Below are 25,557 nucleotides of genomic sequence, written 5' to 3'. Positions count from 1 at the left end.
GACCAGGCTGAAATTTACTAAGAAGCTGCTTAGGGTTAAGCCGAACCCTAAGCAGACTGCCCAGAACGTGAATAGTGCTGCTGACTTGGATAATTTTACACCTCATTTCCTATCCACTCCTTGGCTCTTATTTACTTTTAGGGCAATTTTTAGGGACCATATAAATTCATCATTTCCTTATTTTTGCCACAAGAGGAAAGAGAGGAAAGAAAAAAAGGAAAGAAAATTTAATAGAGAGAGAGAGGAGACGCCATTCTCTCTTGGGGAGGAGCTGCTGCACCAGTTTTGGAGCTCCAGAAACCAGAGATTTTGGTTCTTCTACCTGGGTTTTTCTATTTTAGTCCTCTTATCATGTTTTTCTTTACTTTTCCATCAATATTTCTTGTAAATACCATCATGAGTGAGTAAACTCTTTAGATTTCAGAGTTGGGAAATATGTTTTAGATTAATTTGTGGATTTGGACCGGGTATTTCCTTATTTTACATAAATATGAGTTTTGATTCCTTTCTTGTGTGCTTGATTTACTTGCCTAATGTTGGTATCCATTGGGTATTGTGTTAATCTTTGATTGAAGGACCGAAAGGTGAAAGTCATTGATAGATAATCAAGGATTGGAACTTAAAATCACCTAGATTTAGAAATAAACTAGGATTTTAAGAGGAATTAATTATTGGTTACAAAACTTAATGGGTTTTAAAGTAATCAAATAACATACGAAAGTAGGTTTGGTTATTTTAGAACACACTTTGGTTTGCTTGAAAAAGATATCAAAGAAATTTAGAATCAATTTCCTTCAAACTCTATTTTTCCCTAAAATTGGAATGCCCAAGACAAATCCCAATTAATTTATGCATAAACCCGAACTCTGGAATCACTTTTACCATAATTAGACTTTCATTTAAATTACCCATTGTTAATTTAGTTTAATTACGAACTAGAATTAGAATTTATTTGTTTGCCCTTTTTACCCATTCCAATTAGATTAATCAATTTACCTTGCTCATTTACATTTACCATTTATTCATTAATCATTAGCCCAAATAATCGCTTCATTCATAGTTTAGTAATCAAACAGCAAATCCTCGTGGGAACGATACTTGATTCATCACTTTATTACTTGAGACGACCCGTATACTTGCGGATAAGTCACACCAAGTTTTAGCGCCAGTGGCGGGATTTGATTTTTGTTTGATATTGAACAATTGTTTGTTTGGTTAATTTGGGCATTTTATTTTATTTTCTTTTTACCATTTTTCTTTGAGAATTTGTTTATTTTGTTTTTCAGGTGCTTTATTTTATGAGAAGGACAAAAAGTGAAGAAATCAATCTATTCTTTGACCCAGATATAGAAAAGACAGTAAAAGCTTTAAGAGCAGAGTCTAAGAGGAGAAAAGCTGAAATTAAAGCTCAACAACAACAAGAAAGAGCACAAGAGCAAGAGGAATTACAAGAAGAAATGGCCAATAACAACAATAACAACCGCTCTGTGAAGGATCATGCCTATCCTAACATTGGAGATTTCATGCCAAGTATCACAAGACCAAGGGTAGAAGCTAATAATTTTGAACTGAAGCCTGCACTCTGTCAGATGGTGCAACAATCACAATTTGGAGGAAATCCAAGTGAAAGTCCACATGTGCATCTAGCACACTTTCTTGAGATCAGTGATATGTTGAAGATAAATGGAGTTTCTGATGATGCAATTCGACTCAGATTATTTCCTTTTTCTCTGAAGGACCGAGCTAGAGAGTGGTTACATTCTTTGCCACCGGGTTCTATCACAACATGGGATGAACTTTCTCAAGCATTTTTAGCTCAATATTTTCCACCAAGCAAGACAGCTAAGCTAAGAAATGAGCTAACTTCTTTCAAACCTAGAGATGATGAGAGCTTGTATGAAGCATGGGAGAGGTACAAGGATTTGCAAAGGAGATGTCCACATCATAGGATTCCTAAGTGGATGCTTGTTCAACACTTTTACAATGGAGTTTCACCAGCCATTAGAAGTACAATTGATGCATCTTCTGGAGGTGATCTTATGGAGAAATCTGAAGAAGAAGCTTTTTCTGCTCTTGATAAAATTGCTTATAACAACTACCAATGGAGTTGTGAGAGGAATGAAATCAAGAAACCAGCTGGTATATTTGAGCTTGATGCTATGAATATGATAAATGCTAAGTTTGATGCTTTGACAAGGAAGATGGACAAGCTAAGCATGAAAGTAGATTCTTCAGCCGGAGGTTCTAGTAATTCAATAGAAGTTGGTGCTGCAAATGTCAATTGTGCAGCAGATTTTTCTGCACTTAATCAAGATTTTTCAAGTGAGCAAGTGGATTACGTGGGGAACTACAATCAAAGACCAGGTGGTAACTCATTTTCTGCAGCTTATGATCCAGCATGGAGAAACCACCCCAATTTCTCTTGGGGAGGTAGACAAGGGCAAAATCAGAATTTTCAGCAACCTTCTGGATATCAACAACATCAGAATTTTCAGCAGAATAGAGGTCCTCCTCCTAGAATTTCTAAACCTCAAAATGCACATGCTCCACCTCTACCACAACAAGCACAACTAGACAAGACAGCTAGATTGGAATCTATGATTGAAACTCTACTTGTGAGCCACCAAAGTCAACAAGAAATGATTTCTCAATTAGCATCTAAAGTGGATCAAATGGCAATACACAACAAGATGTTAGAGAATCAAATAGCTCAACAAGCTAGCTCTTCAAGTAACAAAGCATTTGGGAAGCTCCCTAGCCAGCCAGAAAATTCAAGGGAGCATTGCAAGGCTATTACATTGAGGAGTGGAAGAATATTGGAGAATGGAGATAAAAAGATTGAAGAGAAAATTGAAGAAGAGAAAAACAGAGAAGGAGATAAACAAACCAAGTGAAGTTAGAATTGAGTGAGAAAGAAAATTCAGTGGAAGAAAAAGGAAGTAAGAAGAAGGAGAGCAAAGAAGAAGAACCAAAATATGTTGCACCTAAAGCCTACATGCCACCTTTACCATTTCCACAAAGGTTCCAGAAAGCAAAATTAGATAAACAATTTGGGAAGTTCTTGGAGGTATTGAAGTCTTTGCATGTGACTATTTCTTTCACTGATGCTTTAGCACAAATGCCTTCTTATGCTAAATTTTTGAAGGAGATTTTATCTAACAAGAAGAAATTGGAGGAATTTGAGACTGTAGCTCTCACGGAAGAAAGCAGTGCTATTTTGCAAAATAAGCTTCCACCCAAACTGAAAGATCCTGGAAGTTTCTCCATACCATGTCACATTGGGGATATCAGTATAGATAAGGCTTTATGTGATCTTGGAGCCAGTGTTAGTCTGATGCCATTATCTATCTATGAGAAAGTGAAGATTGGAGAAATGAAGCCTACTACCATATCACTACAGTTAGCAGATAGGTCTATTAAATTTCCAATTGGGATAGTTGAGAATGTTCCTCTGAAAGTTGGAAAATTTTTCATACCAGTGGATTTTGTGGTATTAGAGATGGAGGAGGATGTACACATTCCTATTATTCTTGGTAGACCTTTCCTTGCTCTCTGAGCCGTGATTGATGTAAAAAATGGGAGGCTTACATTAGAAGTTGGGGAAGAGAAAGTTGAATTTAATTTGTTTCAAGCAATGAAAAAGAAAGATGATTCAAACTCATGCTTGAGAGTTGATGTGATAGATGAAGAGGTTAGAGAAGTGCTTAAAAAGCAACATCCTAAAGATCCCTTAGAAGCTTGTTTGGTTCATAACATCAGAAAAGGGGATGAGATAGAAGAAGCTGCAGAATATGCTACAATTTTGGAAGGAAATCCACCTTTGCCTATGGCTGATATTGAAAAGATTGGGAACTTGAAGCAAGAAACAACTTCATCATCAAAGCTTGAGAAAAGTGAAGCACCTAAGGTAGAGTTGAAACCTCTTCCAACAAATCTCAGGTATGTTTTTCTAGGTCAAGATTCTACATATCCTATGATTGTTAGTGCTAAATTGACTGATTGTGAGGTTAAAAAATTATTGAGAGTTCTTAGAAAGCATAGAAGGATAATTGGTTATACCATTGATGATATTAAAGGAATACATCCTTCTGTGTGCATGCATAGAATTTTGTTGGAAAATGATCATAAAGCCTCTCGAGAATCACAAAGGAGATTGATTGAATCCAAATATGAAAGAGGTTGTGAAAAAGGAGATCTTGAAATTGCTTGATGCAGGTATCATTTACCCTGTTTCTGACAGCAATTGGGTAAGTCCAGTTCATGTTATACCTAAGAAAGGGGGCATCACAGTAGTGAAAAATGAAAATGATGAACTAATACCTACAAGGATCAGAATCGATGGAGAATGTGTATAGACTATAGGAAATTGAATAATGCAACCAGAAAGGACCATTTTCCATTACCATTTATAGATCAAATGCTTGAGAGACTAGCTCATCATTCTTATTTTTGCTATTTGGATGGCTATTCAGGGTTCTTTCAGATCCCTATTCACCCAGATGATCAGGATAAAACTACCTTCACATGTCCTTATGGTACCTTTGCATATCGAAGGATGCCATTTGGACTATGTAATGCCCCTGCTACATTTCAAAGATGTATGATGTCCATATTTTCTGACATGATTGAGGATATTATGGAAGTGTTCATGGATGATTTTTCTGTATATGGTAAATCTTTTGATGAATGCTTATCTAACTTGTCTAAGGTTTTGAGAGATGTGAAGAGTTCAATTTAGTTTTGAATTGGGAAAAGTGCCATTTTATGGTACAAGAAGGAATTGTTTTGGGACATCTTGTGTCAAACAGGGTATTGAGGTGGATAAAGCAAAGGTAGAAATTATTGAGAAAATGCCACCCCAACATCCGTGAAAGGAGTGAGGAGTTTCTTGGGGCATCTTTGGATTTTACAGAGATTCATCAAGGATTTCTCTAAAATTTCTAAACCTCGACCAATTTATTGAGTAAAGATGTGGAATTCCATTTTGATACTAATTGTATTAATGCTTTTGCGGGATAAAGGAAGCTTTGATAGTCGCTCTATTATGCAGCCACCCGATTGGTCACTACCTTTTGAGTTAATGTGCGATGCTAGTGATTATGCCATTGGGGCTGTTTTGGGACAAAGGAGAGATAAGAAGGTGTATGCGATATACTATGCAAGTAGGACATTAGATGATGCTCAAATAAATTACTCTACTACAGAGAAAGAGTTTTTGGCAGTAGTATTTGCAGTAGACAAATTCGAGTCCTATCTTGTGGGGTCAAAGGTAATAGTGTACACGGATCATGCGACTATCAAGTATCTCCTTCAGAAAAAAGAGGCTAAACCTAGATTGATAAGGTGGGTGCTACTCCTTCAAGAGTTTGACTTGGAAATTAAAGACAAGAAAGGAGTAGAAAATGTGGTAGCAGATCATCTATCTAGATTGAGGCAAGAACAAGGAGAAAATTTGGGAAAAGAACCCCCAATAGATGATTATTTCCCTGATGATCAACTGTTAGTAATCATGAATGCAAAAATTCCTTGGTATGCAGATTTTGTGAACTATCTAGTGTGCGGAATCCTCCCACCTGACCTAACATGGCAGCAAAAGAAGAAATTTCTTTTTGATGTAAAGGATTATGATTGGGAAGAGCCATTTTTGTTCAAGAGATGTGGAGATGGGCTGATTAGAAGATGTTTAGCTGATGAGGAGATAGGGAATGTTATTAAAGATTGCCATTCTTCACTTTATGGGGGTCATATGAGTGTGACAAAGACTGCAGAAAAAGTTCTTCAAGCAGGGTTCTTCTGGCCACACATGTTTAAGGATGTGAGGAAGTTTGTAAATGCATGTGATAGGTGTCAAAGGATGGGTAATATCTCGAAGAGAGATGAAATGCCCCTCCAAAATATATTGGAAGTTGAACTATTTGATGTGTGGGGCATTGATTTCATGGGACCTTTTCCACCATCCTTTGGACACAAATACATTTTAGTTGGAGTAGATTATGTGAGTAAATGGGTTGAAGCTATACCATCTCCAACTAATGATGTTAGAGTTGTGATTAAATTCCTTAAAAAGTTCATTTTCACAAGATTTGGAACTCCACATGCCATTATAAGTGATGGAGGTTCTCATTTTTGCAACCATCAATTTGAAAGATTATTACAAAAATATGGAGTGAAGCATAAGGTTGTAACACCCTACCATCCACAAACTAGTGGTCAAGTGGAGATCTCAAATAGAGAGCTGAAAAGAATTCTTGAAAAAATAGTGAATAGTTCAAGGAAAGATTGGTCACTAAAGTTAGATGATGCTCTTTGGGCCTATAGAACAGCTTTTAAAACTCCTATTGGCACAACCCCATTTAGATTGGTTTATGGGAAAGCTTGTCATTTACCTCTGGAGTTAGAGCATAGAGCATATTGTGCTATAAGGACACTGAATTTTGACTTGAAAACTGCAGGAGAAAAAAGAATGTTGCAACTAAATGAACTTGAGGAGCTTAGATTGGATGCTTATGAAAATGCCAAGCTTTACAAGGAAAGAACTAAGAGATGGCATGATAAGCATATTAGGAGGAAAGAATTTCAGGAAGGGGATGTTGTTCTTCTATATAACTCTAGATTAAGGTTATTTCCCGGAAAATTAAAGTCAAGATGGTCAGGGCCCTACACTGTTATAAAAGTATATCCCTATGGAGCTGTTGAGATAGGCAATGAAACCTCAGGAACTTTCAAAGTTAATGGGCAGAGATTAAAGCATTATATTATTGGAGAACCCACACAAAAGGTTGTAGAGGTTTCATGGCTTGGTTCTCCAATCAGGGATACTTAGGTGATTTGGAGTGGAAGGTCAAGCTTAAGACCTTAAACAAGCGCTTCTTGGGAGGCAACCCAAGCGTATCCTTTTATAGTTTATTAATTTTCCATTTCATTTCATTTTCAGTTTTCACCCTCATTAAACTCAAAAGTGACATCTGTTTATCTTTTGTAGGTCATTTATGAAGATGGGGCAAATTAACACTTATAGCAAAAAGAAAGAATTGAAAGAGAGCAAGTATAAGCAAAATACTGCACTTTATGCAGTACCTGTGAACAGTAACACCTTTAAACTTGTGCTAAATTGCTGATATTGCAATCTACTTGATAGTACATGTTTAATTTTGTGTCTTGTGTAAATTCTGTGAAAATGCAACTTGAATGAGGATCAAATTTGATATTTAGGATTGATGCGAGCTTTATTGAAGTGCAAAAATAGTGTTTGTTAAGTTTTACCTTTTAGTGTATATATACTTTTGTAGTCTGTTAGGAATTTACATATTTTTGTTTGAATTGCTGTTAGTTTTTACAGTCTGCAGATTTTTGCTACTGTTCATGCTGCTAAAAAGGTAAATTTCTATGTCCTTTCTGCAATTCTTGAATGTTTGGAACTTGTCTCAAATGCTGCTGAAAATGTGCTTTTGGCATAAGTTTAGAAAGAAGACCATTTCTTTAAATGTGCAAAAAGGGTAGTCACAATTGGTGCCTAAATTAAAAAAAAAAAAAATGTTTGCATGAGCTAAATGGAAATATATAGTGTTTGATGAGTTCTACGAGATGATGAGCTTAAATCCCTAGATTTTATGGTGTTTGTGTGCATATGGTAATTGCTGAGGGTCATAACAGCATTCCATAGCATTTAGACTGCTTTTGGTAAGTAAAATTAAAATTTTTCCCAAAACCTGCCGAAACTTGCTGATGATGTTGCTTGTCAAGCAGAGTCTTAAGCAAATTCTGCTGAACCTTATGCTTAACCCCAAGCATGACTCATATTACCACATGCCTGCCCCACATTTTAAAATACCCAAAATTTCCGCCATTTTTATAAGAGCCTCACCTTCACTCCCGATAAACCTCGTCGACTCCTTTCCCACGCCATTTTTTCCAGCAAATCTTTACGGGAAGCCGAAAGGTTTCTTTCTTTTCATTAAAATGGTAAGAACTAAAATGTGGTCTTCCCACAAACCCAAACTCAGTAGATTTCGACATTCTGTCAAATCGAAAATGGGTATTCCATCCTCATTGCCCACAAACCCTAACCCCAGCCCCAGTCCGCCGCTCCCTCAGTCACCGCCACCACAAACGCCGCCAATACCTCAATCGCCACCACCTCAATCACCACCACTATGCCCAAGCCAAATACCACCTCTCATTCCGCCGACTCCCCTCTCGCTGCAAACCGAACCGTAAAATGAAACACCAATTCTCGACACCCATTCCCCAGAACCAGTGCCTGAGCCTGCGCCTACTCAAACAAAAACCAAAGGCAAAACAAAAAGGGCTGCCGGTAGACCCAAGGAAACCCCTGTCGGAAAACAGAAACAAGTACCCTCTATTCCTTTCGACCTAAATTCTCCACCTCAGCCGTCCTCTGAACCAGTCAGCAAAAGGACCAGGTCTTCCTCGCAAACTTCAGCACCAGTGGCCCAAACACCAGTACCTCAGTCTCCCTTACACTCTCCAGCACCTGCGTCATCTGCCGATAATATAGAGGAGGTAATTTCTCCATTACCTTGGGCTCTTAGGGATATGGATATGAAAAATGCCTATGAGAAATTAGTTTCTAAGCCTATTTTGGCAAATAAGTATATGGATGAGCAGATTTTGAAAGAATTAGGCATCTATGACTCTGTATTTGCCTATTTGGATGCTGTTAGCTGGACTGATTTTGTTAAGATTAGGGAACCAGTGTACAAGGATTTGACCCTAGAATTTTTGAGTTCCTTAAGGCTGAATTTCAAACCAACAGTGCCTGAACATAAAGATGTGATATATTTTCGATGTGCTGGAATTGATAGGGAGTTAGACATGGATGCTATGAATGCAATTTTTGGTTTTCAGGGTTCGGGGTATAAAAATATTGAGTGGCAGCAAACTGTTTATGACCCTGTTCAATTCTGGAAGGATATTGCACCTTTTGGGGGTTATTATAGATAGAGGACTGCAAAAGCCTCTAGGATAGTTGATCATGTGTTGAAATACCTCCATAGGTTCATTTCTTACACTGTTTTAGGAAGGGGACACAGTAACAGTATTGTGGGTGCTGGTGACTTGTTTCTCTTATGGTGCATGAAGGAGAGAAAACAAGTAAGCACATCCCATTTCATAGCTACTCATTGGCACCAAATTGTCACAAAGCATACTAAAGGTAGTATAGTTTTTAGGGGGTATATAACTGCTATAGCAAACTCATTTAGCTTTGATGCTAGCCTATATAAATTGCTGCCAGTTTCTGGGGAATCATATATAGACAGCACAATGTTGCTGCATATGGATGTTTGTGAGAAAATAGGCCATACCTATACTGCATACAGAAAGATCATCCTGATACCACTGGTACTACAGACCCCACTACCTTTGCACCAGCAGAACCACAACCAACCACTACCCCACAGTTTTCAGCAGACATTTTATCCCTCTTAAGATCCTTGAAATCCAGAATAGCAAGTTTCACTGTCCAACCATCTGTTCCCTCACCTGACACCACAGAAATTCTTGCTACCTTGAAGAGCTTAGAAATCAAAATTGAAACCATGGGTCAACAGCAGGTTAACCAAAAGAAGAAGCTAGAAAAGAAACTTAAAAAGAGATTTTTATCTCTTAAAAAGAAACAGAAGCAACATCAACTTCAAATGTTGGAGCTTTACAACAAACTGGCCCAATCCTACAACAATTTATATCATTGGGGCCAAGCCATGTTTCAAGAAATGAAAGACCTCACAGAAAATTTGGAAACTGCTTCTGAAGCTTCAGATCACAATGAACCTACTGCAGAACTCAAGCGGCACACGATGCAAAGACCAAAGCTTTGACAGCAGAGCTTGATCAGTAGCAATAGTTCTAATTTCTATTTTAGGTTTATTTTATAATCTGTTTATTTTAATTTTCAAACTTTGGTAATAGTTGTAATACTTTGGTAATCTAAAACATGATTATACTTGCACTTCTTTCCTTTAATTTATTTATTTTATCTTATCTTCTGCTATGGACATAGTTATTCTGTGAATGGTTTTTGATTTAATTCTTGTTTTAACTGTTAGATCTTATTTCTTTACACTTTTTCATCTTCTTGCACATTATTTTTGCACTTTAACTTTTCTTCAATCCTAATTTTGCTGACATTGATGAGTTGCATAATTTTCTTTGAGCCGCATCTGTTTCACATCATTTGGAGGTAACAGCTTACCCTTTTACTATTTATGCCTATGGTATGTTGCCAATGCTTATGCTTTCGCTTTACCCTACGCAACAGGTTAAGCAACATCTTAAGCAATGTAAATTCATACATTTGGGATACTTTTTCACATTTTTCTCTCTAAAGCTTCATTGTTAATATCATTTTGAGCTAATTTTGGAATTCTTGAGCTTATATTGATTTAATCCCCAATTGTATAAATTTCAATAATTGAGTAATTCACACAATTTTACCCATCTTTGCATTCATTTTAAACATTGAGGACAATGTTTCATTTGAGTTTGGGGGTGAGGGCAAAATTTTTGCAAAATTTTCAAAATTTTCTTTAAAACTTTCTTTCATTCATTTATTGCATTTCATTCATCCATATATAGATAATCCATACACTTTTACATAGACCACACACATGTCTATACCCATACACGTACATTTGTATATAGTTTTCATATAGATTACACTTAGTTTTAATTTGATTTATGCATTCATTTTAGGATCATGCATATCATAAAAAATAATTTTTATTTTTTTATTTTTTTTCCCTTGCCCTTAGAGGATTGAGAGTTGCTTTGAAGAGCAATTAAGCTTACTTTTAGAAGGGTTTGATGGATTGAAAGTTCTAGATAGGTGCAAAGTTATTAGATTCTTGCTTTAGTTTATATCTTTTTAGCCAAGGGCCACCCAATCAATTGTGTTGACTTTGAGTGCCTAGAGAAAACTCTAGGGTGAGAAGTAGCTAATTGATGTCTCACCAATCCTAGAACAATCTTTCTAAACCTTTCAAGGCGAAATCGTAGCATGCACTTGAAAAAGAAATGATCTAGGCATTCTTTGAATTTTAAACCCATATTTTAGCCTTAGCCAACCGTACTTAAAAATTTCCCTTTGGAACCAATTTGAGCCTACATTTATCCCTCTTATTCCTTTGGAACCCAAATTAATACCTAGCCATAAACCCAAACACTTACCTACCCTCTATGAGATAATCCTTTGAGTGATAGATACAATTAAAAAAATAATAATAATAATAATTAGTTGGGAGAAGTGACTAAAAAAAAGGGCTAGCAAATTCAATTATGGTATGTAAAGTAATTCACCACCCAAATACACAAAGAAATGAGTTTGAGGGTGAATTGAAAGGGACAATTGTAATTCAAAGTCAATATTATTTATATAGTCCCTCTAAAAGCTTCAAAATTATATGCTAGCATTGGTGAATAGTTGTAAAGTTCCTTCTCCCAAATCCTTCCTAAAAAAAAAAAAAATTGTGTGTCTTGATTTTTTAATAATTTGATTATTCTCATATTTTGTTACCCTTATCCCTTTCTTGTTAGCCACATTATCACCCCCTTAGCCCCATTACGACCCTTGAAAGTCCTTTTGATCTTTTGATGGTGTTTTGCTACATTAGGGGAGATTGGAATAGGAGAATTGCCTATGGGATTGGGATATCATTAAATCCATCCATTTACTTCCATCATTATTTGAGACACTTTAGTTTATGGATTACCCTAATGTCTATTTAGGCATGATTTGATTGGTTTGGGTTTGATGATATGGATAATTGACCCAAGGCTAAGCGGTGATAACTTTGGTAAGGATTGAATTCTTTATACCTTGAAAGTGGGTATATAGTTTGTTGGTGGCTAAAAGTAAGCTTGAGAATTTGAATAAGTAATTTTCATAAATTTAAGGCAAGGTACCCCAAATTGTATTAATTGTTTTAATTTGCTTGAGGACAAGCAAATGTTTGAGTTTGGGGGAATTTGTTATACACATTTCATATAGGCATTTTAGGGTAGTTTTGCATCCATTTTGCCCTTATATTTTATGTTTTTAGCTTTATTTTAGCTTATTTGTTAACTTTAGATACTTTATATTTGATTTTTGTAATTTTGTTGTTTTTGATAGGATTTTGTGGCAAATTGAAGATCAATGAGTGCATTAGAAAGTGATTTGAAGAAATTTGGAGTTCTTCAAGCATAGAGGAAAGTTAAAGAAATCAAGCATTGAAAGAGCAAGTTAGCCGAAATTTGCTTGAGTTTTTGCTTAAGATCCTGCTTAGGGTAAAGCGGCAGTGCTTAAGGTGCAGTACAAGTCAAGCATGAGCAGAAAAGTCTATTTTACTCTAAGTCTGCCGAGATTTGCTGAAGGTCTGCTTAACCTTAAGCAGACAGTACGACCAGAGGCTGAAATTTACTAAGAAGCTGTTTAGGGTTAAGCCGAACCCTAAGCGGTATCGTCTAACGTGAATAGTCTCTTGTGACTTGGATAATTTTACACCTCATTTCCTATCCACTCCTTGGCTCTTATTTACTTTTAGGGCAATTTTTAGGGACCATATAAATTCATCATTTCCTTATTTTTGCCACAAGAGGAAAGAGAGGAAAGAAAAAAAGGAAAGAAAATTTAATAGAGAGAGAGAGGAGACGCCATTCTCTCTTGGAGAGGAGCTGCTGCACCAGTTTTGGAGCTCCAAAAACCAGAGATTTTGGTTCTTCTACTTGGGTTTTTCTATTTTAGTTCTCTTATCATGTTTTTCTTTACTTTTCATCAATATTTCTTGTAAATACCATCATGAGTGAGTAAACTCTTTAGATTTTAGAGTTGGGAAATATGTTTTAGATTAATTTGTGGATTTGGACTGGGTATTTCCTTATTTTACATAAATATAAGTTTTGATTCCTTCATTGTGTGCTTGATTTACTTGCCTAATGTTGGTACCCATTGGGTATTGTGTTAATCTTTGATTGAAGGACCGAAAGGTGAAAGTCATTGATAGATTGGAACTTAAAATCACCTAGATTTAGAAATAAACTAGGATTTTAAGAGGAATTAATTATTGGTTACAAAACTTAATGAGTTTTAAAGTAATCAAATAACATACGAAAGTAGGTTTGGTTATTTTAGAACACACTTTGGTTTGCTTGAAAAAGATATTAAAGAAATTTAGAATCAATTTCCTTCAAACTCTATTTTTCCCTAAAATTGGAATGCCCAAGACAAATCCCAATTAATTTATGCATAAACCCCAACTCTGGAATTACTTTTACCATAATTAGACTTTCATTTAAATTACCCATTGTTAATTTAGTTTAATTACGAACTAGAATTAGAATTTATTTGTTTGCCCTTTTTACCCATTCCAATTAGATTAATCAATTTATCTTGCTCATTTATATTTACCATTTATTCATTAATCATTAGCCAAAATAATCGCTTCATTCATAGTTTAGTAATCAAACAGCAAATCCTCGTGGGAACGATACTTGATTCATCACTTTATTACTTGAGACGACCCGTATACTTGCGGATAAGTCACACCACCTAGGGGTGAGGGAGGAGAGAGAAAATGGGAGAGAGAGATGAGAAGAGGAAACGCGCATGGGAAGAAAAAGAAGAAGAAGAAGGAGCTGGCTCGATTCGGCCGGTCCGATCCGGTCCGGTTCGATTCAAAATACCCGAAATTGAATTTTTACTCTGCCTTGGGACCAAAAACGAGGCCAAAAAATTTCAAAAAAATTATAGAAAACTCAGAAAAATTCGTAAACTCCAAATATATTTTTAGTTTTACGACGTGGTATTTAAATTAATTTTTAAAAATCATCAAAGTTTTATATTTTCGGAATAGATAAGGGTATATATGTATTTTCATCAATTAAAGTATAATTTTTCCTTTAGTTACATTATTTTATCTCTAATTTAGAAAAAAAAATAATAAGAGTAAAATAATTTTTATTTTTCCTCTATTTCCAAACAATAAAAAATAATAATCATAATTTATTTTTCTGTATTTATTTTCTTTTCTCTCCCTTTCTCCATATTGAAACAAAGTATTAGGCTGCTCTCATGATGTGGTCGTGTTTTTCGTTCCCTATTTTGCTTTGTCTTGGGTTTTCTTTGGTGATACTGTTGCAAGTCTTGTGGCATAAAGGGGACAATTTTGATTGCAGATTTGCTTCATTTGTGAGGTCCAGAGTTTACATCGATGAAGATTTCGATTGTACCTGAATACTCTAATAACTTAATTGCATGTGTGTTTTTAGTTGTTATGTGTGTTGAAGGTGGGCTCTAGGGATGCTTGAATTTATAGTCTGGTATGAAATCAATCATCTAATGTGACAACTCATGAGGTGCGATATAAAAAATTGTCCAAATTGTGCAAATGAGACACCAAAGAGACCCATCATCAATGTTGTTCGTTTAATATAGTGTCGATGCAAAACTTTAACGGTTTTCAAAAAATGTCTAACAACTCATCTTGTGGTTTAGTATTGTTTATTGCACCTATTTAACTTACCCTTTTGCATGAAAATTCGATGTGGTAATTGATCAACTGGATTTCGATTCAAGCAGGTTATGTGGTTGCACCTCGTTAAAACAAAACAAAAAAAATGAAACTTTGGAATTCCAAAATCGTAGGCTGCAGGGTGTTTAATTTTGAGGCACCATCTCCATTTTAGATGGACAAACAGATAAGATCAAGATGCTTTTTTAAAAAAATATATATATATATATATCAGAGACACAATTTAGAGGGGAAAATATTATTATTAGTATTATTCCATCCTTGATAAGGAAGAATAAAAATTATTGATAATTTTATTTTATTTAAAAAACATTACAAGCTTTATATTGATAATTACTTGAAAAGCTCATTGGACCGTTAGTTAACCAATTTGAGGGGTCTGTTTGACAATTCCACATTGGTCGACCCAAAGTCGAACCCTGTCACAACGGAAGTCCATAGTCACCATCATCCCTTCCTTCACTATCACAGCGCCTATTTTGGGGTTTTCTCTCATCACAGTTGCTGCCGCCACTTCTCCTTTCACTCCCACTAGCTCCGGCCACGAACTTTTTCCAGGATCTATACAATTCGTATGGTTTGATTACTGAATTAAACAATATATGTGTATAACAAAAACAATACATAAATAAATCAAACCAAAAAATAATGCTTAATTAATTAATTAATAATTACCATTGCAATCTGCCATCTCTGCTTCCTTTCTTTCTCTTTCTGTGTGAGGGCAAAGAAGGAGGTAGAGATTGAAATTTATAGAGGATCCGGATTGCTTTCAAGAATCAAAAATTAATCTAATTGCCAATAACAAGCAATGGCCAGCCAGCCAGCTAGCTAGCCGCTATATTTGAAGCTTTTACTTTTTTATAAGTCGGCGATTGGATTTGTAATCAAAATGTCAACCGAACCGTACGTATGTGCGAAGGACTATTATAAACTTCACCCAACAATTTATTATTAAAAAATCAGCTTTTAATAGGTGAAATTATAATTTTAATTTAAACGTTCATGTCAATCTATGGCCCAATCCTCGTCATGTAGGGATGATAGCGCTAGCCCGCTAGTAGCCCATTAATAAACTTAATTAACAAACACAAATACGATAGATTTTTCTTTAAAAATAAAATTTTAATCAATAATATGAGAAATACAGTCAGTTTGATATTATATTATTATTCGAAGTCTTGTAATAACTTTAAAAGCACACAGCTCATTAATTAATCAATCAATATGCGTTATTAAATATCATAATTTTCTATTAATAAAATATTTTTCTTTCTATAAGAAACTTTTAATATGATTAATGATATTGTGATTGTTTCAAAATTATGAAGTTTTACATTCAAAACCTATAATTAAAGTAAACTTCATTTTACTCGCTATTAATATTTTTTTTTTCTTCAAATTTTGTTGTTATTATTCAGTGTAACTACAATTAAATCAAAGATAACATATTATTATTTCTTATTCACTTGACTTCAATTATAAATTTAATACTTTATAATTTTCGTGATATTTTTAATATTAAGGGTGATCATTAATCCAATTTCATTTCTTAAAATAGGAACTTGAGATTAAACTAAATAATATTTTCAAATTGGGCTGAATCATTCAGTTTTTGTATTATTTAAAAAAAAAAGTTCAATTTTGAATTCAAAATAGAATATGACCACGCCTATTTAAATTAAAATTAATTAATAAAGGCAAAATTATTATGAAATTAATTTTTTATGAAAAATTTTCTTCTTTTAATTTATTACATAATTATATACAAGTAAATAGATTGATCTTGCTTCTTACAAACTTGCAGTAGTCCACAATTAGAAAACCACTATGGACATGCATTTTTCTTCTGTAATAGAAGCAGCTAATTATGTTAAACCAACAATTTTTCATCATTCATTCAAGATTAATCATTTACTTCTTTCCTCGAACCTCACCGGAAAGCCACCCTTCATCTTACTGGTGACATGAGAAATAAACACTGGCTCCTCACCATGCTCCGCTGCTGGCACTACCTTATACCTGCTCAGAACTTCAGAAACCACCCTCTTCATTTGCAAGAAGGCCATTTCTTTCCCCAAACAAACCCTTGGCCCAGCTTGAAACACCGGGTAGGTGTAGGGATCTCTCCCAACGAAACTCCATTTGTTCTTCACTCCATCTCCCTCTTGTAGCCACCTCTCTGGCTTGAAATCAGCCCAATCCAGACCCCATAGGGTCTCTAGCCTCCCCATCGCGTATGGATGATATGTGACTCTAGTACCCTTCTTCACCCACGTCCCGTCAGGCAAAACGTCATCGCTAACTGCTATTTTGGTGTCCACAGGAACTGGAGGGTACAACCTCATAGTCTCGCACAAGGAAGCGTGGGTGTATACCATGTCCTTCACTTCTTCGAAAATGGCTACGTTCGATTTCTCCTGTATTTCTTTAAGAATTTCAGTTTCTACATGTTGGTTTTTCGAGATTAACCAGAAAAACCACGTTAAAGCCGCAGATGTGGTGTCACGACCGGCTAATATGAAGCTGATGACAACATCAGTGACGAAGGTCTCGTCGGAAATGCCAGAACTTAAGAATCGCGACAAGAGATCAACTGATTCGAGGGATGAGTTCTGTTTGAGTTCTTCCTTCTTCTCTTTGACGATGTTCATGGCAAAATTGCGTACCTCAGACATGGATTTTTGGAGACGTTTTTCAGATCCAACACGGAAAAGCTTTTTGATTTTCCATATTATAGGGAATGGGCGATTGAGTCTGGCACTGATTATCCTGGTACTCTCTTCGAAAGCTTCTGCGAACTGTGCGGGTGTAAGAGATGGCAACAAATATGCGGGATCATACCCAAAAGCGATTTTGCATATATTGTCAAAAGCAAATCTCTGAAGAATATCTTGCAAATCGAGCACTGTTTTGTTGGCAGCCGCAATGGAGAGGATTGGAATTAAGCGTTGAGAGAGTTCCGTATTGACCACAGTCTCAACAAATTTACGCAGAGACCTGTTGCTGAATTCGTGGCTGGCAACTTGCCTTTGAAATTTCCAGGTGTCACCATCGGCATTGAAGATGCCATTACCAAGGAAATCGAAGAGAGTGTGTCGAGTAAATGAGCCTTTCTGGTAGTGGTGAAAGTTAGTCTTGAGTATGTGTTGCACGTTGGTTGGGTTTCCGGTGAAGATCTGGCGGTGACCCATAGGACGGTGGAGGACAAATGTTGCAGAAGGAATGTTTTGGAGAATATCCGACGTCCATTGAATTCGTCGGTCGAAGTTTGCCTTTATAGCGAAAGAAGAACCGATCAATGGGTAAGATTTTGGGAGGTGAGTAGAGCTAGATTTTTCAGATTTGGAGCTTCCAGTGATAAAGAAAAAGACGAAGAAGAACGAGACAATGAGAAGGAGAAAAGATAATAGAAGCTCGAGCTCAACTGACATGTTAATGGGTGGTGGAGGATGATTTTCTCTTCTGGATGTGTTTTTTTGGGCCAAGGCATGGGGCGTATTTATAAATTGGCAGGGATCTACAAGCTTCGCAAACCGTGGTCATGTTGCTGTTGGAATCTTGTCAATGATATTTCTCCTTAGACCGATGATAGGTGTGAGGCGTCCCTATTCAAGATTAGATACGTCTTAATTTTCCATTTGATGAGATACAATAATAATTACTGATAAAACATCTGATAAAAAATAAAAATGATAAATATGACGTGTGAAATTAAATATATAGATGTGATTATATATATTTTTTAAATTCAAGACAGGTGAATGTAACATTAATATAAATAGAGAGGTTGAAACTTATAATTTATAAATGACTTTAGGATTATTGTGTCTTAAAAAAATATATGCCTCAGTTTATATAAATGGATAAATACTCACTGAAAAGTATTTTAATACATCCATGTGTTTTTGCATAAGCATTTAGCTAGTCACCATGTATAAAGATTCATGCATCTGAGAGTCGGAACAATTTAATTTTAACCTCCGGTCCCCCATGGAAGCTTACTTTTATCAGGGTAGTCTCTGCTTACATCTTTAATTAACTATCGTAGTTGTTTTCCCATAGCCAATCCTGAATTTGTGGCCTTTTTTTTTTTTTTTTAATATCAAATCTTGATAATATACAACCGTACTATTGACTTTTGTCTTTATTTAACTGAATTTATGGTAATGGATATCATCATTCACCTATCTACAGAAGTGATTCTTTATAATAATCCTTTGCAAAGATCAACATTAGCACGTTATCAGCTCTTATTGGGTTACAATTTTTAGACTAAGCGTTGTCTGATCTGTTGCATTTCGCCACTTGGTTATAGAATATAAAAGTTCTGATCAGAAAATATAAACAAGTCTCAACAAAACCTTTTTTGTTAATTGAACAATAGAAATTGGGATAATGATCCAAAATATAAAGAAGTCTCAACAAACCCTGTAATTAATTTTTGTCATTATAGATAAATTTTAAATAATTATTAAATTATTTTGATATAATTAATTTTCAATTGAGATTTGAATTAAGACCTTATAGTCCTTCCTTGAGACAAATCAGATACTAATAAATTAAAGCTATTAATAATAATTATTTAATTAAGGGCCTTTTCAATTTTCTTGCAACCAAAAGTGTCAATAAGTCAAAATAATACAATTTTTTTTTTTATAATTAAAGAAAAAAAAACATATAGCTTAACCTCTTATGTATTTTCATTGATTGTTTTAAATTTATGAACAAAAATCTGTCTTAATTTTCATGGTTAAGTGAGTGTCAGTATTTAGAGTGTGAAAGACAAAATGAAAAATTAAATTATTGACAAAAAAATTATAGAAATCGAACCGATATAGGGATAAATGAACCAATTAATTTCCAAATGTCCAACGTATGATTTTGATTTTCAAATTAATGATTAACTGAATGTACGAAAGTGTATAAATAAATATTATTTTTTAAATATAAATATGTTTAATAAATAAAATTTTAATTTTGAATCGTAATTTTTTATAAATTCATATTTTAAAATTTTTAATATGTTATGCAATGGGAATAATATATATATATATATATATATATATATATATATATATATATATATATATAAACTTAATAATAATAATAAAAATAAGTATAAATATAAAAAATAACTTTTGTACAAGAAAGTAATCGTTGTTATTAAAGTTTCTTTTAATAAAAAAGAGTTTAAATTGATTAATATAAATTTAGTTTATGCATTGTTTAAAAAATAAATGACTATTAAAATTCTATTTCTTTTGTAGAAAATAAATAATTTTTTTGAATATTATATAAAAATTTTTATGAAAATATTTTTTATTATTTAATTATAATATTACTTTTTTAAAAATAATTTACTCTTTTCTTTGATAATAAAAATAATTTACACTGATTAATTTTAAAAAATATATTAAAAATATGAAAAATATTTTTACAAAATAAATAAAGCTTAAATTAAAAAAAAAAAGTTAATTGATGACATTGCCAGATCCTTTATTTAATTATTTCTGGCAGGTTGTCAGATGGAAATAAATGCCTTTCAATTATTATTTAAAAAAAAAAAAAAGAGATGCCTTTCCACATAAATGAATTTTTTTTGCCCCTCCTTGTAAAGTGGGACAGGGACAGGGACAGGGACAGGCTGTCTCCTTTTGGTTTTTTATTTTTATTTTTATTTTTTAAATTTTCTCTCTCCTTGTTATGTGAATCCACATGAAATCTAAAGAAAAGCTCTGTATCTGAATATATATGAAATCTAAAGAAATGGAAACAATATGCTTCGCGTACTTTATTTAGCTGTTAATGCGATAGGTATTGTTTAAAACTAATTGTCATTAATATATTTTATTAAAATTATATTTTATTTAATAATAGTATATATATATATGATATTTTTTATTATTAAAATAAATATAATTATTAATTTATTATATAATAATATATAAAAATTTAAAATATAATTACTTTTAATATATATATATATTATCATATAAAAATAACATTTATACTGGTTAATATATACTATAATATTTTTTTTATTTTTATCTGTTAGTTCTTGTAATTTAAATAATTTATTAATATAAAAAATTAATTTAAAAAATATAAAAATTTTATAATTAATAATTTTTAAAATGATCATATAGCATAAATAAAAAAATTCAGAAAAAAAATTCAAAAATAAATCTAATACAAAATATAATTGTTTAAATTTCTATCATTTATCAGTTACAATTTTGATAAGTTAACAAAATAAATTTATTTAACGATTTAAATGTAAATATTTTATGTATAGACTTATAAAAGTTAACGCACCTTGATAAAATTGACATGATTTTATATTAAAGGAGCGTGTCATTTCACCTAGTGTGTCCATTTTCTGAACATGTATGTGTACATCTATTTTCGATAAAAAAAAAAGGGGAAATTGCGGAGAGGTGATGTATGCGTGTGTCCGTAGCGAAAAATTTAGAACAGATCCATTGTCAGTAGGTTGATCTTTCAAAATCTCTGGATTATAGATGGGTGTGCATGTGGACTTATAAAAATTATCGTGCTTAGTAAAATTATCATGATTTTATTAAGAGTTATGTCCCTTTATTAAATCAGTATGTCAGCCTTCGATAAAAAGAAAAAAAACCAAACACTCCCTAAATTTTATTCGTTGTGGGCTTTCAACTGGTATTAACGAATGTGCTACAATAATATAGGCTAAAAAGCTAAGAACTCACTATAGCTCAATTACAAAAAGGAAAAGGAAAAAAAATTACTAATCCAGGATATAAAAGAAGTTCCTCAAGATTGTTTTCCAGCCATATTCACCATTCTCTTTTACAATTACCAACCCTACTTAAATCACATCCCACAAATTCAGGCGTTAGCACTGTTTAACCTGGAAGCTATTAAGATTCATGACTCAGGAACCATTGCTTTAGCACAGTACACAACAATCAACAAAAGCTATTCACCAAAAACCATATTAATGATGTGGAAACCATTACTTTAGCACCCTTTTCTGTCATGCTGATCAAGACAAGTGACAATTTCAATATTGTAGATTGCTAGAAGGATGCATGATGTGTGTGAGTGTTCTGCAGAATATATATAATTTTAAAGGACTTGCAGTTCAATTTCCATACCAAATAATGGTGTTATTATTGATAGCTTTTCTTATCAGTTAACTTGATCTTCCTAAGGATCTTGAGCTGACTTCCTTGAAGACTAATGAGGCTAAGTGGACAAAAGATATTAAGAAAAGAAAGCTAGCTCTTTCTCACACTCACACAAATTCGCTTTTCACCCCGAGACTGGCTGTTCTGTGGAATTATGTTCAAGTAGAAATGACAGGACATTAAAACAGCGAAATGCACATATGAAATGTTTGATTTCTGCAAGTGCAGATGTCAGACCAATTAATTTTCATAGTCAATAAGCTAACCTCAGAATAACGGATGTATTCTCAAGGAATAAATTGGCGCCTGTTCCATGTCATAGTTTTTCGCAATTCTTGTAGCTCCTGAGCTATTTCTTTGACATAATTCAGTCCCTCTTTTCCAGTTTGAAGAGAGTTAAAAGTATGCTCAAGGAAGTTCCGATCACTCTCAAGTGCTTCCAGCCTTTCATTTAGGTCTGAGATTTCATTTTCAAGAGTGAAAAAATCAATTTTTTTCCACTGCTTGGAGAATTTTTGTCCACTGGAAACAGGATGATTTCTTTCATTCCCAGCAATTTGATCTTCATCATTTTTAGCATTGCACTTTTCATGGGCAGGAAGGCTTCCATTAGACACAGCTATATCCTTTTGCAGTGATGAACTATTCTCTTTCGTCTCACCATTTATTTGAGTCTCCTGCTTTTCAAGAGACTCTCCCTTGTTAACTCCTCTCTCTACTGTTTCTTCAGAGTGACCACCAGAAATGTACGTCAAAGCCTGCTGCTGAGAGAATTGACAAAATTTCCTCCCCAAATCTTTCAAACATTTTGAAAGGAATAACTTCTCATCTTCAAATTCTGACCACAAAGACCTGACATCAATAGAATTTTCCTGGTCATTTGACACCTCCATAAAGATTGAGCTAGGAGGAATATTGACATCATATTTTGCAAAGCTTATGCTAGTATTTTCTGAATTTGGATTTTCCCCCTTCATTCCACAGGTTCCCTCTGCTATGGTCTCCACTGGCTCATCTGGGAAATTTAACCTGAAAAACTCTAAATCTGCTTCCAAATCTTGAATGTCTTTCTCCTTTTCAGCCAAGAGATTATTAGCCTTTTCTAGTGCTTCTACGTCATACTCTGCTTGCTCTTCCATCATTCTCAAGTAATGCAAGGCCTCCATATGGAGTGATGCCTTTTCTTCCTGCAACCTTGTGATCATGTCCATTGCCTGATTTGCTGCAATTGCAGCAGCATTTCTTTCTTCATCTAATTCCTTATACAAAGCATTTATGCACCTTCTATCATACTCAACTTGTCGCTTTAATCGATCAACAATATTTTCACCTTCAATCTTACTGACAGATGTTGCATCAAGAGATTCAAGACCAGAAGATTCAGTTCTCTCTATTGGGACTGTGTCCTGAAGCATCTGAACTACATCGGAGCTAGAAGCTTCATTTATCTGCAATTCATCATCATGAACCTGAGTGCTGGGGATTGTCTTGTCTGAAGATAAACCAAGCCCTTGAGCAGAAGTATTTTCTATTGGCAACAACCTTTTGTCTTCATTAACTCTTTCAGGTTCTTTCAGAGTGGGTTCTTTTTCCACAAAACCAGATGCTTCTTCTTCCTTACTGCTTACTATGAACTTCCACACATTACCCTGATTCATGTAAGTTGGATTTATGTAAGGCACTTCATTAACAACCTGATCATTTTTAACATTTCTTCCTGCTGTTGCAGCTACTGACTTCAAAATTTCCCCATGCTTGTTTATGGAAATATTTCTAATGTTGTCTGTTCCAGTGCCAACTGCTGCTAGAAACAATTCCACATTGGAGATATAAGTTAAATATCAAATAGATGTCCACGCATGCACAGAAAACAGGCATTTAGAGAAAGAGATGGAGACTCACACTTCCATTGTAGTGCTTCAAAAGGACCTTCAACAACATTGAATGATGAGGGAGAATCAACAAGGGACATGAGCTCAGATAGTGCAGAAGGATTCGAATTTTCTGATAGAGGAAACTTGAGCTCACACTTCTCTGTTGACACTGCTGCAGAGGCTTCCATCCCATTGGACAAAGGAGGAAAATCATCAAGTGAAATAAGCTCAGGTATAGAAGGATAGGTTTTCTGATCAGCTTGCTGCCAGTTAAGCTCACCAAGACCACGAGCTATGTCAGAATCAGACTGAAAACATTTCACATCCTGGGGCTCTCTGACATCAGGCTGCATCTGTGGTTTATAGGAATTATACATCAGCTTATCTGGGGCCACACAATTTGTCAGTGTTTTAGGTAAAATTTCTCTAGCATGCTGAAATTTAGATTCTTCCTTAGGCTCTTTTATTTCAGGAACAATATTACTACCCTCATCATCAGAATAGAAAGGGAATTCTGACTCAGAATCAGAAGCCAATTTTAGCTTCATGCATCCTACATGAGACAAGGGATCAAAAACAGTTTTCCTAAGATTGCAGGGTGTTGCTAACCCAGAAAATATCTCCCTCATTTTCTTTAAGCCCTCGTGGTGAGTCAAACACCGTGACAAAGGAATAGTAGGCATTGTCTTCTCACTCCTCAGTGATTTTAGCAGAATTAGTTTGTCAACATTTGGTCTTGATCTCCAAGGCTTATTGCAACATGAGCACAACCGCACACCCACAGAACCAGAAACAATTTCCCTGTTCGGCAATGAACTTTGGCAACCATAAGTGCTAAGATCGTACCCAAATTTACCCACCAGTAGCCTGTGCATTTCTGGGTTTGATTTGGTTTTCATGGCAAATGACAAGAGACATTCCTCACACATGCCACGGCCATCTGCGAGCTTGCCATGCATACGGCATGAAAACAAGGATGATATTTCTGATCTATGGTTGCTGCACAGTAGATTGCGATAAAAGCCTGGTTTTTCATTGCCCAAAAAATGATCCAGCCTGGAACACAAAATGCAAGGTATTTGCAGCTTGCAGTGGCGTGCAAATTTCGTCAGCAGATATGAGAATACAGCATCAAGAAGCAGCAAAAAATTCAGAAGCAATTCACAAGCTGCAAATTTTAGAAGAGTCATAAAACCCTGCAAGTTCTTCCGTACTTTAACAAATGAAGTACCATTTTCAGCCATTCCCGCCAGAATCATTTTAGAATTGCAAGAGATTCTGAGCTGGGTGAATATAGTAAAGTTTTATTTGGTCAACAAAATACATATGCCAATCATCCAAGTGTAAATTTGAGGTTCCCATCTTGAATTCAATTGAGTAAGCAACAACCACCCCCTGATACAAGAAAAAGATCAATCAATATTGGAACAGCCAATTATAAATAAATCTACAGTAATTCTTTTAAAAAATATTTTTTTATAAAAAAAAAAGAGAAAAAGATGAAGAAGAAAAGAAGAAATCACAAACTCTGTAAATGGTGGAGACTTCACCCATAAATGATTTAAAACAAAGCCAATAAAGAATATCATGGTAAATTCAGTAAGCAAACTCTTTTCTTCGCTTTTTCCCCTTCTTCCTTAACTAAAATCAAAATAAAAACTATAAACTGCTTAAGATCATAAGTAGAATGATGTCCTCGTAAATAAGCTAAGTTTGAGTCAAATGCTTAAACCTAGGGTTGGCTACGGTTGAGGAACCGTCGGTTTAGGTTCAATGAAATCATGAACTTGAACCAAACCGTCAGGGTACGATTTGAAAGACGATTTCTGAACCACCGATTTCGGTTTGAACTCTGGTTTAAAACGGTTTGAAGAGCGGTTCGAAAAAGAACGTTTCAAGACAGTTTGGAGGACGGTTTGAAAGTGGTTTAGGGATGGTTTAAGGGTAGCTTAGATAAAAAAAAATTAGAGAAAAATTTTA

The 25,557-nt window shown here is 34.5% G+C and overlaps 2 protein-coding genes and 1 non-coding gene across 3 annotated transcripts; all 3 read right to left on the bottom strand.

Annotated features, from left to right (window-relative positions):
* Positions 1-1,844: 1,844 nt before the first annotated feature.
* Positions 1,845-1,951, bottom strand: LOC131183737 (small nucleolar RNA R71). Its single transcript, XR_009151762.1, has one exon. It is a non-coding gene; the product is annotated as a small nucleolar RNA R71 (small nucleolar RNA).
* A 12,784-nt stretch (positions 1,952-14,735) lies between these two features.
* On the bottom strand, positions 14,736-18,080 carry LOC131183043 (cytochrome P450 94A2-like). Its single transcript, XM_058152769.1, has 2 exons — positions 16,447-18,080; positions 14,736-15,089 (listed from the first exon to the last, which is right to left on the bottom strand). The coding sequence occupies exons 1-2, from the start codon at positions 17,960-17,962 to the stop codon at positions 14,890-14,892; spliced, it is 1,716 nt and encodes a 571-aa protein (XP_058008752.1). The 5' UTR covers positions 17,963-18,080; the 3' UTR covers positions 14,736-14,889.
* Positions 18,081-21,837: 3,757 nt separating this feature from the next.
* On the bottom strand, positions 21,838-24,821 carry LOC131168933 (probable myosin-binding protein 4). The gene is made up of 2 exons (XM_058152111.1): positions 23,606-24,821; positions 21,838-23,507 (listed from the first exon to the last, which is right to left on the bottom strand). Exons 1-2 carry the CDS (start codon positions 24,819-24,821, stop codon positions 21,991-21,993), a joined length of 2,733 nt encoding a protein of 910 aa, XP_058008094.1. The 3' UTR covers positions 21,838-21,990.
* Between the last annotated feature and the right edge of the window lie 736 nt (positions 24,822-25,557).

This window comes from Hevea brasiliensis, chromosome 9 (assembly GCF_030052815.1).
Source record: "Hevea brasiliensis isolate MT/VB/25A 57/8 chromosome 9, ASM3005281v1, whole genome shotgun sequence".
Classification (NCBI taxonomy): domain Eukaryota; kingdom Viridiplantae; phylum Streptophyta; class Magnoliopsida; order Malpighiales; family Euphorbiaceae; genus Hevea; species Hevea brasiliensis.
The sequence above is the reverse complement of the archived record's forward strand: the minus strand, read 5'-3'. Positions and strand labels throughout refer to the sequence as shown.

Coding starts and splice junctions, on each gene's coding strand:
- LOC131183043 (XM_058152769.1), bottom strand. CDS start 17,962: ATGTCAGTTGAGCTCGAGCTTCTATTATCTTTTCTCCTTCTCATTGTC. Junction 15,090..16,446: donor GGTGAGGTTCGAGGAAAGAA/GTAAATGATTAA, acceptor CGAATTGTATAG/ATCCTGGAAAAAGTTCGTGG.
- LOC131168933 (XM_058152111.1), bottom strand. CDS start 24,821: ATGGCTGAAAATGGTACTTCATTTGTTAAAGTACGGAAGAACTTGCAG. Junction 23,508..23,605: donor TGAAGCACTACAATGGAAGT/GTGAGTCTCCAT, acceptor AATTGTTTCTAG/CAGCAGTTGGCACTGGAACA.